This window comes from Pezoporus occidentalis, unplaced genomic scaffold (genome assembly GCF_034315485.1).
Source record: "Pezoporus occidentalis ecotype Australia unplaced genomic scaffold, CSIRO_AGI_Poc_V1 ctg52, whole genome shotgun sequence".
In the NCBI taxonomy this organism is placed as follows: domain Eukaryota; kingdom Metazoa; phylum Chordata; class Aves; order Psittaciformes; family Psittacidae; genus Pezoporus; species Pezoporus occidentalis.
Window position 1 is genome coordinate 1,767,245 of NW_026915858.1, and position 15,586 is coordinate 1,782,830.

At 39.0% G+C, this 15,586-nt stretch overlaps 1 protein-coding gene across 2 annotated transcripts in view; it reads right to left on the minus strand.

The window, feature by feature from the left end:
- The window catches only part of FMN2 (formin 2), a 161,181-nt gene extending 147,834 nt beyond the window's left edge, over nt 1-13,347 (minus strand). For both annotated transcript variants that reach the window (XM_062637367.1, XM_062637366.1), the window contains exons 1-2: nt 13,329-13,347; nt 8,378-10,380 (exon numbers count right to left, since the gene is read on the minus strand). In XM_062637367.1, coding sequence (XP_062493351.1) covers nt 8,378-10,322 — 1,945 coding nt within the window. In that variant the 5' untranslated portion in view covers nt 10,323-10,380; nt 13,329-13,347. The remainder of the gene's footprint in view (nt 1-8,377; nt 10,381-13,328) is intronic.
- Nucleotides 13,348-15,586: the final 2,239 nt, after the last annotated feature.

Genomic DNA, 15,586 nt, shown 5'->3' on the forward strand with positions numbered 1-15,586 from the left:
AAATCATGTTGGAAAGAGCTAAGCAGCCAAGCTGAAATTCAATGCAGACCTCCATCCTGATGAATGAACTCCCAATGCCAGCCCAGTTCCCAATTTTGACATTTGTGTTGTAATACAGATAGATGAAAGTTTACCAAAAAATTTTACTTGGTAATGAAAATGTTGTCCTGCGAACACTATGATCAGGACAAAGGTTAAGGCTCAGCTCTACTCTCGCAATAATTATGCAATGAATTTCCACAGCTTGAACGAGCCTATGTATCACAACAGATGGAGTAGAAGTAGGCTAAAATGAAGCTGTTCATCTCTGGTGGCAGTGAAGTAACATGACAGAGTCCCTTATCAAAACCACCAGTATTTTTTTCTTTGAGCGATTTGCAGCATTTCCATTTTGTAAGGAAAGCCAGCTGAATTCCTTCCTATCATTCTTGCATTGTCTAGAAGGCAGTTGTACATAAAAAGTTATCAATGTAGTTTTATTGATTTTTGCTAAAACCATGCTGTATTTTGTTCTATTTTTCTTCATCCTTTTATCATATACCCAATAGCTAATTATATCTTAGAATTTCCTCCTTTAGGATTTATTCCAAAGCCTTGCTTGTTGTTGCAGTCAAAATCAAGATGATAATTGCCTCAGTCATTTGCAATAACAACAATACTTTTTCTCTAACGCAGATGTTATAACTTTGCTATCACCAGAGCTTTAAAATATATTAAAATATTTGTGATGGCCTGTGACAGTTCTTCTAGAATACTTGCAGATTAACAAGTCTCTGACGCACTCTGTCTTCCTAACTTGCACATTAAACTCCTTGAAATTTTGCTTTCACAGTGACTAAGATTTTACACCTTTCCCCCACACTGAATTTTCTGATATATGACATATGTATAACAGGAAAAGCTGACACAAAGTATTAAACTATGCTTTTACCCCTACTTTTCACTGTATATGTGACTATATATATCTTCTTACATTTCACTATATGTCACATGTCACTAAATATCCTTCAGAAGCTGAAGTTTTGAAATACCAAACAATTTGCTAAATATGATACAGCAGTTGTACATGATACAAAATACTTTTCTAAAAATATAAATAAGATGTACGCTCCCACAACACTGCATGGCATGCCTCCTTTCACCTTGATTTCTCTTCAGGAAGAGAGAGTATTTAATGGTAGTTGATGCTTTCCGAGGAGATAACTTTTCCAGCATGCTCTTCAGGTTCAAGTGCAGTATTACAGCAGATTGTAAAGGTATATTCCTAAAATTTTCCCAATTATAGCGGTTTATGATAAAAGAGCATCTATATGTGTCTGTCTACCAAACCTTTTAGGCACCATATGCGTCTTTGGCAAATTCCATATTGTGTTTTCCAGGTACTTAGGTTCCTCTCAGCAAGTATTAAATTCTGTCCATCTTTACCCTTTTAGTTTCTGTGGTGATTTGCAATGTGAAGGCAGTATACTGTGCCAGGTTCTCACAGACTGCTGGAAAGCCACAATTCTTTCTGTCTAGCTCTTTAAAGTAAGAAGTTTCTCTGACGTCTTTTAGGGCAACTACTATTAACAGCAACTTTTGTCAGTTGAAACTGGTACACATTTCTTTATAATTCAGTTTTGTAAAACTTCTTTATTCTCAATAGTTCTCCATTTCACTTGACATTTAATACAGTCTGGCCCACCTCTACTTTAGAGGCAAATCCAAGTATTTGCTCAAGCAGCCACAGGTCACAAACTGAAACTGAACTGAACTAGGAAGCCTCTAAAGCGGGAGACAAGTAACAAATTTCTTTCAGCCTATTTATTAGAGCTGCAGCATGCCTTAGATTTCCTTCCTCTCCAGGACCTGTGCACACAAAGTCTGAAACTCCTCCAACTTTAATAACTGCTGATTTTTTAATCTTTATCATGATGTACAAAAGCTTTTAATCTTTGTATCCATAAACAAAAAACAGTATGATAAAGGGGAAAAGCAGAAAATCAGAACTGCATTTCATGAAAAAGAATAAAATACATGCATACCCAAATATTTGTGCAGATATGTTCCTCTAGACTTCGTCTCAATAAAGCCCAAGCATATCTCTCTTGCTGTAGCTTGACCTTCATATTCTTTCATTGATTTTATAAAATATTTCCCTCTATTTCTCAGCATACTGTATTGTCTCTGCATGACAGAAGAGTGTTTAGATACACACCCTCTATTATGAAGGCAGTGTTTTGCTCTAGTTGGGTTTTTTTGTTGTTCCCACACACACACCCTTTTTTTTAATGAAAACCACCTTTTCTTCCATGGATGTTAGCAGATGTTTAATTTTATGTATGTTAGGAATTACTTTTACAACTGTGATGTTGTTTACACATATACACACACTACCTCATAACCACTGCTTCTTACTTTTGCAAAACAGGTGACAATAGTTCTGTCATCTATGAATCTGCAGATGAAAGAAGTCATATTCTGTATTTATCTGACAATAAAGCAAGATTTTGCATCAGAAAACATAACCCACTTCCTTTTCATGGGCAGAAAGCCTAACTATTTCCATCAACATGAAAGAAACTTATTCAGGACAGAAAAATACAGAAATAAAGAATAGTCATTTGGTACTCAATGTAACACAGATCATCTCAACTTCCCTAAGTTCCTTTGCATGAACTGCAATGTAGCAAATCAGAAAGTTGCTGCTGCTTAGAGGAAACAACAGTGTGACACAGCTCCTGAACCCACATTGATGTCTTTTCCAAAGCACTTAATGAAATGCAACTAGCCTTGTCAAATGAAGAGGAAAGGAGGAGGTGACACAGTGTAAAGTACTAACATCCTACCACCACCTTCCTTTCACTGCTTCTCAGTGCATTTGCCCTGTTACCCTTGTATCAACACACCTCATCTCCCCAAAAGATAAAACATATGCATCTAAGTTTCCAGAAATTGTTGTATTCCACCTAACTGCTACAGAATGCTGCTTTGAAATGTACCTAAAAATAAATAAAGCCAGTCACAGAAACACCTACACGTATATGCTTCATCACCACTATTCCTTATGCAAGTCCAAATTTTGGCAGGAGTAGTTTATAACGAATGCACTTGGCCATATTCTGAGTGAGGCTGGTTAAACTACAGCACAAACAAAATATCTTAGGCAATTAGTATCTTCGAATTTTCTGTCAGGATGATTCACATTAGAACTTGATCCCTCATATATAGGCAGAAGAAAATATTCTTAGAGCATGAAGTAAAAATGAGGCCTGCTTCAAGAAATAATTTTTTTTTTTCTGCAAAGTAGTCTACCCGGCTTAGGAAAAAAAAAACAAAAAACGAAAACACAAACCAAAACCACTGGACAAACCAGCCCCCAAACCACTAAGTGATTTATAAATATTTTTTTTAAATAATAAAGCACAATTAGATCCAAGAAATACTTTCAAACTTCAGCTTCTCAAAGCTATTCCCTCTGGAATAATCCACTGCTCTTTCACAGAAATGAAATCACTGAAGCACACAATGTCCTTTAATAACCGGTTCTACCCAGATCCCATGTGTGGATATTATACTGTGACTATGTCTCAGACCCTAGAAGAGATGCATGGACCTCCAGCTATAAGCTGCCCCTTTTCCATCCCAAAAGAGTTTAGCAGACAACCAGACATGATTCAGACTGCCAGTCAGACCTCAGAATGGGGTTGCTGCTGAGAGCGTTTGAGATGCAAACACTCAAACCCACGACCAAAACCTGCTACTCCCAGTGAAGTTCTAGATAAAGATCAAAGCATTAATCATGAGACCCCATGAAAACAAGCCTGTGGCAGCACTGCATTCCAATGACATTATTCATATTGCTCTGATTCCCATATTGCAGCACTTTAAAGTAACTTACCAGCATTCAGCAGTCTTTCAAGAACATATAGCAGCCCATTTACAAACACATTTTACTGTGGTTGGACTGCAGTATTACAGCCCTACTCTCTCTCCTCTCCCCCATTTAGGTTTACAAGGCAAAAAGAAGATCTTTCCCTTCAGATGCTTACTAGCAACACTCAATATAATGCGTGATTCTATCACATGAAGAGTTGCTGTTGGGCAGCTCCACTAGAGGAGTCTGTACTGCCATCTGATTAAAAAAAAAAAAACATCTGTATTCAGGGAGACCTTACAGCAGCATTCCAGTACCTAAAGGGAGCCTACAAGAAAGCTGAAAAGACTTTTTACAAGGGCATGGAGTGACAGGTCAAAAGGGAATGGCTTTAAGCTAAAAGAGTGGAGATTTGGATTAGGCATTAGGAAGAAATTCTTTACTGTGAGGGTGGTAAGACACTGGAACAAGTTGCCCAAAGAAGCTGTGGCTGCTCCACGCACAGAAGTGTTCAAGCCTAGGTTGGATGAAGCTTTGAGCAACCTGGTCTAGTGGAAGGTGCCCCTGCCCATGGCAAGGAGGCTGGGACTAGGTGGCCTTTAAGGTCCCTTCCAACCCAAATCATTCTATGATTCTACAACTACTGATAACAAACATCATCAGTGAAACAATAAAGCGTAAGTAGTCTTAAATAACAGTTGTGTGATAAAAAGTCTCCTATATTACAGAAGCCAATAGATACAAATCCATATCGTGGCATTATCACGTGAATCACAATGAAAAAACAAACAAACAAACCAACCAACCCCCAAAACAAACCCAAAACAATCCTTTAGAAATATCTATTTTGTCTTATAAGCAAATTTTCGTCTATTTTTTTTCAAATTTTCACATACTTATCTATACTGAGACATTTATGCCTGCACACTCTGTACTTGAACTGCAAGTGAGTGCAGATGACATTCACACAGTGCAGAGGTGAAATAAAGTGGTCTTTATAAGAAATAGGCTGGCACTCCATAGAAATCAAAAAGCAGCTGTGAGCACACAAGCACAGGACTAACAGGTCCTGTCTTATGGTAACCAGGACTTTTTATTTGTCACCTGTTTACAGCTACAGCAGGATAAATATAAATCTCTGAAGATAAATTAAAAGATAAATGATCTGTTTGAAAGAGATGCATGCATCAAGTGTGTTACAGCTAGCCAACAGAGATTAGAAAGGGCCTGGGTTTGTCTGGAAGAGTTTAATAACCATCTGGGGCAGCTGATGAGACTTTCACATTCAGTTTATGTAACAGACACCCTTACTAGCTCCTCTGCAGTCCCTGCACTTCAAATTAATGTGAGGATAAACTCCTTTTTATTAATTTGTTCTATCAGCTTTTACATTGCAGTTAATATTTGGAAACATCAATTTAATTTTCCCACCAAGATACTCTCTTAATGTTAGTGTGAATCATTCATTGACACATACTAAAGCTAGAGAGACAATCCTATTCATTCAGCTTCAGCTCTTGTCCTCCTGGGACTACAACATAAAAGCCATGGTTTCACTGTCCATCAGGTAATCTAGAACTTGTAATTACTGTCACTGCAATTTCAAATACAGCTGTCCTCATCATTAAAGAAATAGATGCCTGGATTACAAAATGCCCATAACTTTGTTCATGCGAGATTCTTAGCCAAGGTATCAAATTTTAAATACCATGCTTATTTTTAACACAAAGCAAAATTTAAATACACAAAGTCTCTACCATTCAAGCTGTTGGCTTCCATCTACATTTTAACATTAAAGCAGACTTAAAAAAGTTCATATTGATCATTGTGAAAACCAAATGGAATACAGCCAGACCACAATACACTGCAAAAGTAGGCCAGTCATCTGCATAGAACCTGCTGTCATTAAAACTGATGACTAAACTGTTGTGGAATATTTTACTTGATTCTAGTTAGAAATGTAGAACAACACAACAGTCACTTGCTCTAGGCAAGAAGCTTTTTTTTTTTTTTTAAAGATAGGAGTGAACCACTATGAAGAATTTTATCCCTAAAAGCCTGATGGCAAATCCCCAGACTGATGCATCTCATGCATGCAATTAAAATACAACATTTGTCAAAAGCAAAATTCAAATTACAAGGAAATTATTTCTGTAATTGTTGCTGTGCAGACTGATTTAAATAAAGAGGCTTTTCTGCTCTTGCAGCAATGACAGCCAGTTTGTGGGAATATTAATGTCAAGTTTAATTTCCCTTTTTTATGTACACTAGTTATTTTTATATTATTGATAATTTACAGCTTGCAAGTACATTCTTAAAAAGAAGAAAGATCAAAGAGAGATGAAGCATTATCAAGTCTCTTCCAGTTGCCTCATTTCAAGTTTTTCTGTGGGAACTGAAAGGTATAATTGTCCTCTGCCTATGAAGACAGCTAGTATGTACATGCAAATGAGGGTCACCATCATTTCCATAAGAGACAGAACCACTGTTGCATTGGGCATTGGTCCCTTCACAATAAGTCTAAAGTGGTGGTAGGAAAACACGATAAAACAAAAATTATTATAAGTAAATCAAAATCTTGAGAGGAAACGTGAACAAGTCTGTTTCCTGAGAAATAGGACTCTAAAATGTAATTCCATGCTCTTGAAGTTTGCCACATAAAATTTATTTCAATCACAGCACCATCATAAAGAAAATCTAATTACTGATGATGCAATTTAAAGCTTTGCTCCCACAGTTGTTTATAAGCTGTCAAATGTCTAAAGAAAAAAAAAGTGCTTTTTATATGCTATAAATCTGAAAACAGTGTTCACCTCAAATTGTAAAGCTTTAGGTAGGAATGTCTGAAACAAAATCTTAGAAAACAAGTGGAAGGGATTTAAAGCACAAACAAAAAATCCAGCTCACTTCACAGGGGCTGGTCTCCTTCAGAGGGGGCTGGCTTTTTTTTGTGTTAAAAACTTAAATTCTAACTTGCAAGCCTGAAATTGGAGATTTCTATTCAAGGCTACTGAAGAATTAAAGTATTCATGTGATCTGAATCTGGAAAATAATGTTAATTCTTTACCTGAGTATTTCAAGCTCCTGGAGTTGGCTGCTGTGCAAAAAAGCCGCTAATATTAATTAGTTTCCTGACAATTTAATTCACCAATATTACTGTAATGTTAAACAGAGTAGAATGTGCACAAAGAAAGCAACTATGAACGCAAATGATTACAAGTTCTATATTTTTCAATATCTATAAAACAAGATAAGTCTTATGCAAAAGCTGTTGATTGCTCAACTTTTTTCTTATGTGTGGTTATTAAATCACATCATTGTTCCCTTCATAAACCATACTATTTTGTTTAGTTTTTGTAAAAGCACAGATATTGTCACTCCATTTTTTCGCAAATAGCTCGGGTACATACATGGTTACCATGCTCATGAATCTAGAACAGACTTACATTCAAAACAAACCTGATCATAGATTCAGCTGTTTTAATCTTGTAACAGATGCTCGTAGGGCATTTTTTCCATATTCTTAGTTCTACAGTTTTCTTAAGTGAAAAATAAATGGAATAGGTTGCTTAGTTTCCTCTGTATACATACCTCCTATGTGACAGAGGCCTTCTCTATTTGTGAATACATTAGCTTTATATAGAAACTTCAGATGTGGGAGAGAAAAGAGAAAAAAAAAAACCAAAACAGCTCAAAATGCAGGAAAATATAGCCATAGAGTGTGAATAGATATTCATGTTATCTCATTTGTAAACTCTATATCCCTATGCCTTTATAAGAGGATGTAAGATGCCTAACAGGCAAGGTGAAAGAATGCTTTCCTGAATGAGTCACCCTATGTAGCCTGAGCAGCAGCCTGTCACAGCTACCAAACTGTATTACCCCCAGTTTCCTTTCTCCATTTTATGCTGCCTTTTCAAGTCATTAACATTTTTTTCTTCTCCTCTTTCCCCCTTCTGAAGGGGAAATTAGCTCCTTTCTGTAGTGCTGTCCATCTGTGCTTGCATGGCTTTTTGCTTTTTGTACTAAGCAAATCTTCATCACTGCCTCAGTCTAACACCAGGTGCAGCTCTCAAATATTTACAGTACATCAGAACAGTGCCTAGCACAAGAAAACATCAAACAGGATCACAGTTACGAAAAGCTTCACATATGAAAGATCTCTTTATGCAGAGAGCTGGTCTGCCTACAACAGTGCAGCTCTTAGCATTTTTTGAATAATTTAAGGCATCCAGCTTTTTCCTACAGGATTTAGACAAAGGAGAAACACAGAAAGAAAAACTTCAAAAGAATTGTACACTTCCTTTACTGGCAGTACTGCCAGCCTGACACTGAATGGAGAGGTTATGCTCATTAATGAAATGTGACTGTGTTTGTAATATCAGGCCTTCAATTTTAGAACTGTCAGCACAACTAAAGACAATTTTATATGCAAAGGACTGAATTCAAGTATCTTAAATATATTTTCAAAGACACTCTGGGAAACAAATAGCTAACACCAACTTAATACATGTCACTCACCTGAAAAGACATTGGGAAATGTCTCTGTAGAAGCCTGCACCCCTGAGGACTTTCTTGAATGAGTCAAAGGCACTCTTTCTGTTTGAAACTTCTCTCTAAACCCCTTGTGCTCCAAGTAGCCTGCAGACCCCACCTTCTGAGTTACCTCATATTTGTGGTTAGATACCTCTTCTGTCCAGTCTGCAGAACGACTAAATAAACCTGCCAAACTAGCAGACCTCTGCTTCTTGATTGAGACTTTTTCTGCTTTCTGGAAGGACTCCTGCCTCCTCACAGAAAGTGGGCTTTGGGATGGGGAGGGAGAAGGTGAATGGTTGGGAGAACTCAGTTGTCTAGTTGTGGTTTTGATGTAACAAGGATTAATAAGATAGGGTTTAAAGCATCGGGAACCAAGCATCGGACTGTCTGCTGTCCCCTGGGAGGACAAAATGCCATCTTTTATTTCCATGGATAAACCATTATGCAGGTCCTCTTGACTGGCTGACAGAGTGTGCTTCCCTTCCTGAGTCTCAGCAGCATGATCAGGGCCTGCATCTGAAATACCATCCTCTGTTACTGAGCCCTGCAAATCAACGGCCTGCACTTCAGCAATTTTAGTCTCAGTGTCTGCTACAGAGGTTGGAAAAGGTTGTGTGGAGCTGTGTGTCCGAGACCTGTTTTCCACCACAGTTCTATATAAATCATCTTCTAATTCATTAGCTACAGCATCCACTCCAGCAATAAGCTGTTCCTGTTTCTCAATCAATAGCTTACGTTCTTGTGTTTCAAATAAGCCGTTACCAGGAGAGCCTGTGCCATTTACTGCTTCCTTCCCTTCACGTTCAGTTGCACAGGAGACGGGAATGTTTTCCACAGTTTCAGATACTGCTGGAAAAGCACCCTCAGTGTCTGGGCTCCTCTCTTTGTCGGTGGTAGTCAGTGAAAGAAACCGTTCAAAATCTAAGGGGGCTGCTTGCGAATTAGCCATGTGTCGGCCCATTGTTTTGGTGACAAGGTCCTCAGTTCCAATGTTAATTGCCCCCTGCTGCTGCTGCTGCAGTCTAATAGCTTGCTGGATATCAGAAAGCAAATCCTCTTGTTCTGTGGCTGAATGGAAACTGTATATATCCGTATCAGAGCCAGAGCTGGTCCTTTGTCCATCCTGTGTCTCTGCAGCAGCTGGAACAGTTTCATTCCTGATTTCAAAATGTTCTACATCTGTGTCTGAGAGACCCCCTTCATCTGCAGAGATGCTTATATCAGGAGTTTTGGTAACAATTGAATGAGTACTGTCCAGCTCTCCAGCCTGCAAGGCCTGGCTTTCCAAAACATCCTCCCGTGAACTACTATTCCCATCTTTAGCCTTGGACAGATTTTTTCTGATCCTCAGATTTGAAAACACTGAAGCCCTCGAGTCTGATTTACCCTTCTTCTTACCAGATTCACTTCCTTTTGCATGCTTCCCCAGTCCCCTTCTGCTTCCCGATACCTTCTTTGTGGCATCCACATCCTTAGGCCCAGAGGCATCCTCTCCTCCTTCATGCACATCACCTGTGTTTTTCTTTAGCTTCCCATCTTGATTCCCCATGATTTTTCGCAGTGCAACACCTTCGGCAATCAAGCCATGCTCTCGGATTTCATTCCATTGGCCTGCCGGCGAGATCCCCTCTAGCGATCCAGGTTTGTTTTCAAGCGGTGATGATGCAAGTGAAGCAAACGCTTGCTGTGGCTCTCTCCCATCTGCTAGAGCTGCCTTTTCGCATAATGTGCTGCTAGCGCTGGGTTCCGCTGGGACATGCTCAGTACAGCACTGAGAGCTGCAGACAGCTCCTTCCAATGGCTGCTGTTCGCAGAGCTGCCTGCTCTCCGGGTTTCTGCGGCACTCCTGTTTCTTGAGGAAGGATTCTGTGAAAAGTGTTTCCTTTATAAAAATCACTTCTTGTTCCACAGATTTTATTGCCTGCATTGCAAACTCAGCTCGTCATCAAATCATTTATACTTTCAGGACTTAAATGTTCAAGTGCCTGTAAAAAAGAAAAAAGTTAAGGCAAGGTGCTTTAATTACTCCTGAATTGTTCTGCAATTGTTTAAATTAACACACTAATAACCTTGGAAAGAGAAATATTATGATTATTTACTAGTTTATAAGGTGCTTGAGCATATGCTACTTTGACAGATTACACAGTACCTCTGGTGATTTACATGTTTACTTTTTAAAGGCCACCAAAATACAATACATAATTTTAAAAGGAAAGTCACTCTGAAAGTAGATAGAAGAAAGAAAGATAATAAACAAGAAGTTCTTTCCACAGGTTTAAAAAGAGTTGCACTCAAAATGCAATGCATTATGGTAATTACACTAAAAAAAAAAGCTCTTACAATTTGTATTCTGAGAAGGCAGATAAACTATTATTCCCAGGAGAATCAACTCATCAATATTAAAACACACCACCATTGTTTTTCCCAGTAAGAACATCTGGCATGAAACAAGATAAAACAAACAAGAAAAATAGCAGTATTCAAATGCTACTGAGGAAAATGATACAGTAAAGCATTACTATTTCATCTTATAAAATTAATAATTAATTTAGACACTATCACTTGCTAACTATTTTGGAATCTTGTGCAACAGTTTAATCAGTTGCTCTTTCTCCTCCTTTTTTTCTTTAGTTGTATAAGCATCAATACTTCATAAATACATTTCCTGAACTTCTAGACAGGTAATCCCTTCCACTTTAAAATTTAGATTTAAAATAATTGGAGTAGAAAAAAAAAGGGCATAAGAATGCCAAATTGCCAAGTTGGATCAGTTCAGCAGTTCAATACCTTGGCTCAATACCACCCAAGAAGTAATTCGATATATTTCTGCTTATGATTTATCATCTCTAAACTCCCTAGTCTATGAGGTGCATTTTCGGTGAAAGACACATTCCTCCCTCCTCTGAGCTTCTGTACTATGAATTTCCTTTTCATCAGAGATTGCATAAAACTATACAGTATTCTAGGTAAATACATCCTATTGGTTTATCTAACTCTTAATTTTGGTGTCATTCTCTTCATATCTTTATGAACCTGGGCTGCGGTCATTGTTAAAAAATTGTTGTTAATTCAGTCTGGATAGAATAGCATTGTCTATAATACATGCAATCAGATTATTTTCAACTATCATCATTTTCATTTGTTCTTCTTGGTAGCAAACTGCTCTGATGCAAGTCTTGTCCTGAGGGGCCTGTGGCTAAGGCACCAAAAGCCTTCTGTCTAGAAGAACTCAAGTGTTCTAAGTACGTGAGATGACTTCATACTCTCAGTGTTTTGGGGGGATTGTGTCGGGGGGGGGGGTGGGGTGGGGGTTTGTGGGTTTTTTTTTCTTCTTTGGTTGGTTTGTTTGGGCTTTGGTTGTTTTTTTCTTTTTCATTTTTAGCATTCAGTGTTCATAAATATACTAGCTAAGAAAGAGCTAGTATAGCAAAGCCTGCAAGAGCATGTGAAGCAATTTTGCTTTCTTACCCCATTCCTGCTTTTGCTTTCTGTTATCCTACTTAGTTTGTAACTTGTTGCAGTATTTTAGCTTTTACAGCTTTATTACATACTTGCAAAGTATGTAATTTCAGCCCTGAAGATACATGGTAAGAATTACTTAAGGCACAGTTTGAGAAAAACGTAGTAGTAGAATAGTACCTTGAGGGGTATTTTCACTGACTAGAACTGGCAAGGACCTAACCTTTGACTACAACTGGAGTACTTGTAGCTTCCAACACCATTTAAAAGCTCTTCTTGCACTAAAATCTGCCAGAAATTAACATAATGCAGAAGCAATATATACTGTGGACTGAATAAGGGTAATGTAAAATAGTGTGACGGTCTGAAACATTCTTTTTCCTTCCTTCTCTGTAAACTTGCATTACAAACTCAACAAAATCCAATTACAACCAATTATAACTCCAGCTGTTGACAAAGACGGAGTTATGAGACAGTCAAGTTAAAGAATAATCTTGATTTTTAATTGCAACCTAGAAACTTATCATGGTTTAAATAATGTATCTGCCCTATTTCGTTGAAGTATTTAGACAGCACATCTTGATGAGTAAACTCTTCAAAAAACCACATAAGTATACAGACACATATATATGACCCGAGTTTAAATATAGTACACTAAAAAATATCTATTTTTTTCAACCCGAGGCTGTAATCCTAAAAGAACTATAAGAAAAATGTCAAACCATTTTCTAGATAGTCCCTCTGAATGTGGCATTCTAACATTCATGGATTCTGACCATAATTTCTGATCTATTTGTGGAAAGATTATCACTAAAATGGGCATACTTATCTGAGTAGAGGTATGCACGTGAACATCAAAGGATTTATTCTGGTTATTCCACCACATAAGGTATGGAAAGTACATTAAAAGAAAAAAAAAAAAAAAGGAAAATAAAAGTAAAAAAGGGAGCATGGGGGCAGAACACAAATTACCCCAAAGTGACAGTGATAGATACAACTCTCAATCAGCATTTCTCGTAAAGTACAAAAGGTTAATATTAGCCAAACATAAAAACAACTGTTAATACTTAGGGGGCTGTTTATTCTCAGAAGCTTGTTAGCTTCTGAAAAAAAAAACCATGTTCTTAAAAGTCATCAAAAAATCAGAACATTTTAGCACCAGTATAAGCTACACTTAAAACCTAAGAATATGTTCATTATTCTACACTAAAAAAGACATTTTTAACAGAAATTAAATGAGGCAAGGAGAGGGGTTTAGATGCTCAAGAAGAGTATTTCATTTTTAACTGTAACTCAGCTTGCTATAAGTTGTTAACAAATAACTGAGCTTGCCTGCCTACCTCATTTAATATTTGCCAGTGGTCCACTAAAATTACCAAGGGGTAGGGTTGCAGGCATAGCCCTGAGATACCCCTCACCTCCCTCAAACGCTCAGGAGTCACAAATGGCAACACACAGAAGAGTCAAAACTTACAGCTCTAGATGTACTGAACTTGGCACTCCCAGAGATTTCCACAGTAAGACATTCCTGTTAGAAAAGTAAGCCCCTGTTATGAGATTATAATTATTTTCAAGAAGGCAGTTACCATTTACTGCAGCCACTCCAGAAAGATGTCCTGATCTCCCCAGCACTGCCTGCCTGACTGCCTGCCCACCTGCCCTGCTGGGTGGGGAATGGCTGCCAGCAGCACCGATTGCCTACACCTGGGTGCAGGCCTCGGCCTCCTGGAGCGCAGCCAAGGCACAGTACTGTCCCAGGTGAGGCTCGGACAGTGAGAGAAGCATTGCCCTCAAATTCCCCCCAGAAAGGCTGGGGACAGCCTATGACAGAATCATAGACCAGTAAGGTTGGAAAGGACTCTGCTCTGCTCTGCTCTCATGACACCTCACTTGGAGTATTGTGTACAGTTCTGGTGTCCTCGACATAAAAAGGACATGGAACTGTTGGAACAAGTCCAGAGAAGGGCCACGAGGATGATCAGGGGACTGGAGCACCTCCTGTATGAAAAGAGGCTGAGAAAGTTGGGGCTGTTCAGCCTGGAGAAGAGAAGGCTGTGTGGAGACCTCATAGCAGCCTTCCAGTATCTGAAGGGGGCCTGTAAGGATGCTGGGGAGGGACTCTTCGTTAGGGACTGTAGTGATAGAACAAGGGGTAACAGGTTAAAACTTAAACAGGGGAAGTTTAGATTGGATATAAGGAAGAAGTTCTTTACTGTAAGGAAGGGTGGTGAGGCACTGGAATGGGTTGCGCAGGGAAGTTGTGAATGCTCCATCCCTGGCGGAGTTCAAGGCCAGGGTGGACAGAGCCTTGGGTGACATGGTTTAGTGTGAGGTGTCCATGCCCATGGCAGGGGGTTGGAACTAGAATATCTCAAGGTCCTTTCCAACCCTAACTATTCTGTGGGTCTGTCATCTAATTCCAACCCCTGCCATGGGCAGGGGCATCTCACACTAGACCATGTAGCAAAAGACTGTCCAACATCCTGGTATTTTGAGGCCATTGCAAACACGGGCTGCCTGGGGGAAAAGATGGGAGCGTAGGGAAGCCTGCTCTGAGGAGACAATGCTTTTTTGAGGTGGACAAATTTTCACCATTATTGTGATAATTTCTTCCTGCTCTCAATAGCAGTCGTTGAGCAAGTCCATAGAGAGTGAAGACAATAATGCCTCGCCTCTTTGCAGAGGAGAGCTGTGGGTACAATGGCAGGAGAGTGAGCCACATCACTGTACTGCAGGGCCCACCCCCCCAGCACTGAGGCTCCTCCACCATCCTTTCACACATCCTGAGAGACCAGGGCTACTTGCTTGGAGAGGGAGAGAAGGAATGGGCCAGAGGATCCTCACATGTGCCATACACACCCTGCAGATATTTATTTCCTCGTTAGTGTCTCAGTGTACCTAGTTTTGAGTTGGAGATAAAGACACATAGATTAACAGGGTTGTATTAAAGTACTCTGGTGGTAGTTAACTGATTGTAATAAAGTAATACAGATGGTACAAAGAAAGATTTAAGAGGACTAGGATAGTCCTAGCCATCTATATGTTACTAATGTTTAATTTTCATTAGCAAGCAAAGGGCTCATTCGCATCTAGTCTGGTGCTGACACCAGTTCCCTGTTCCAGCTTCCCCCAGCTGCCATTCTGAGCATGCCAGAAAAGTTATCTCCTCAGAAGGAATCAGCTACCATTAAATACTCCTTTATAGTGCCAAAACTGTGCTCTGAGCAGTTGAAAATCATTTCTTGTGCCCACACCCCACATCTTTCAGCTCTAGAATAGGGAGGATTATGTGACCTGACAAGCTCTAGCAGACTCTTGTCCCCTCTCTGACTGGCAAGGGCCAAGTCAGGAGATCAGAAAATATAAGGTGGGTTAAGAGACCATAGTGGCTAGGGATGAAGTTGGTCCTGCCCTTGCCTGAGTTTCTAGTGGATATGAGATTTTGCTTTTTCTTTTACTACTTGTTTGAGCAGCATGAAATCATGCCTCATATATTGCATTTATAGTAAATTGAGGTGATCCAGCTGATGAGAAACCTGTTTTACCTATTGAAAGGGTTTTTTTATAAGGAGCTTGAACCTAACAAGCAATGATCCTAGGCAAGTGTTAACCATACCTAGGAGCTTTTATTAGGTACACGAGAGAGTAATGACTAGAATTTTTCAAATGCCTGGTACGTATTACTGAACCTTCTCCTGTGTAATTTCTGTCTAGTGAAAACTAACATTTCAA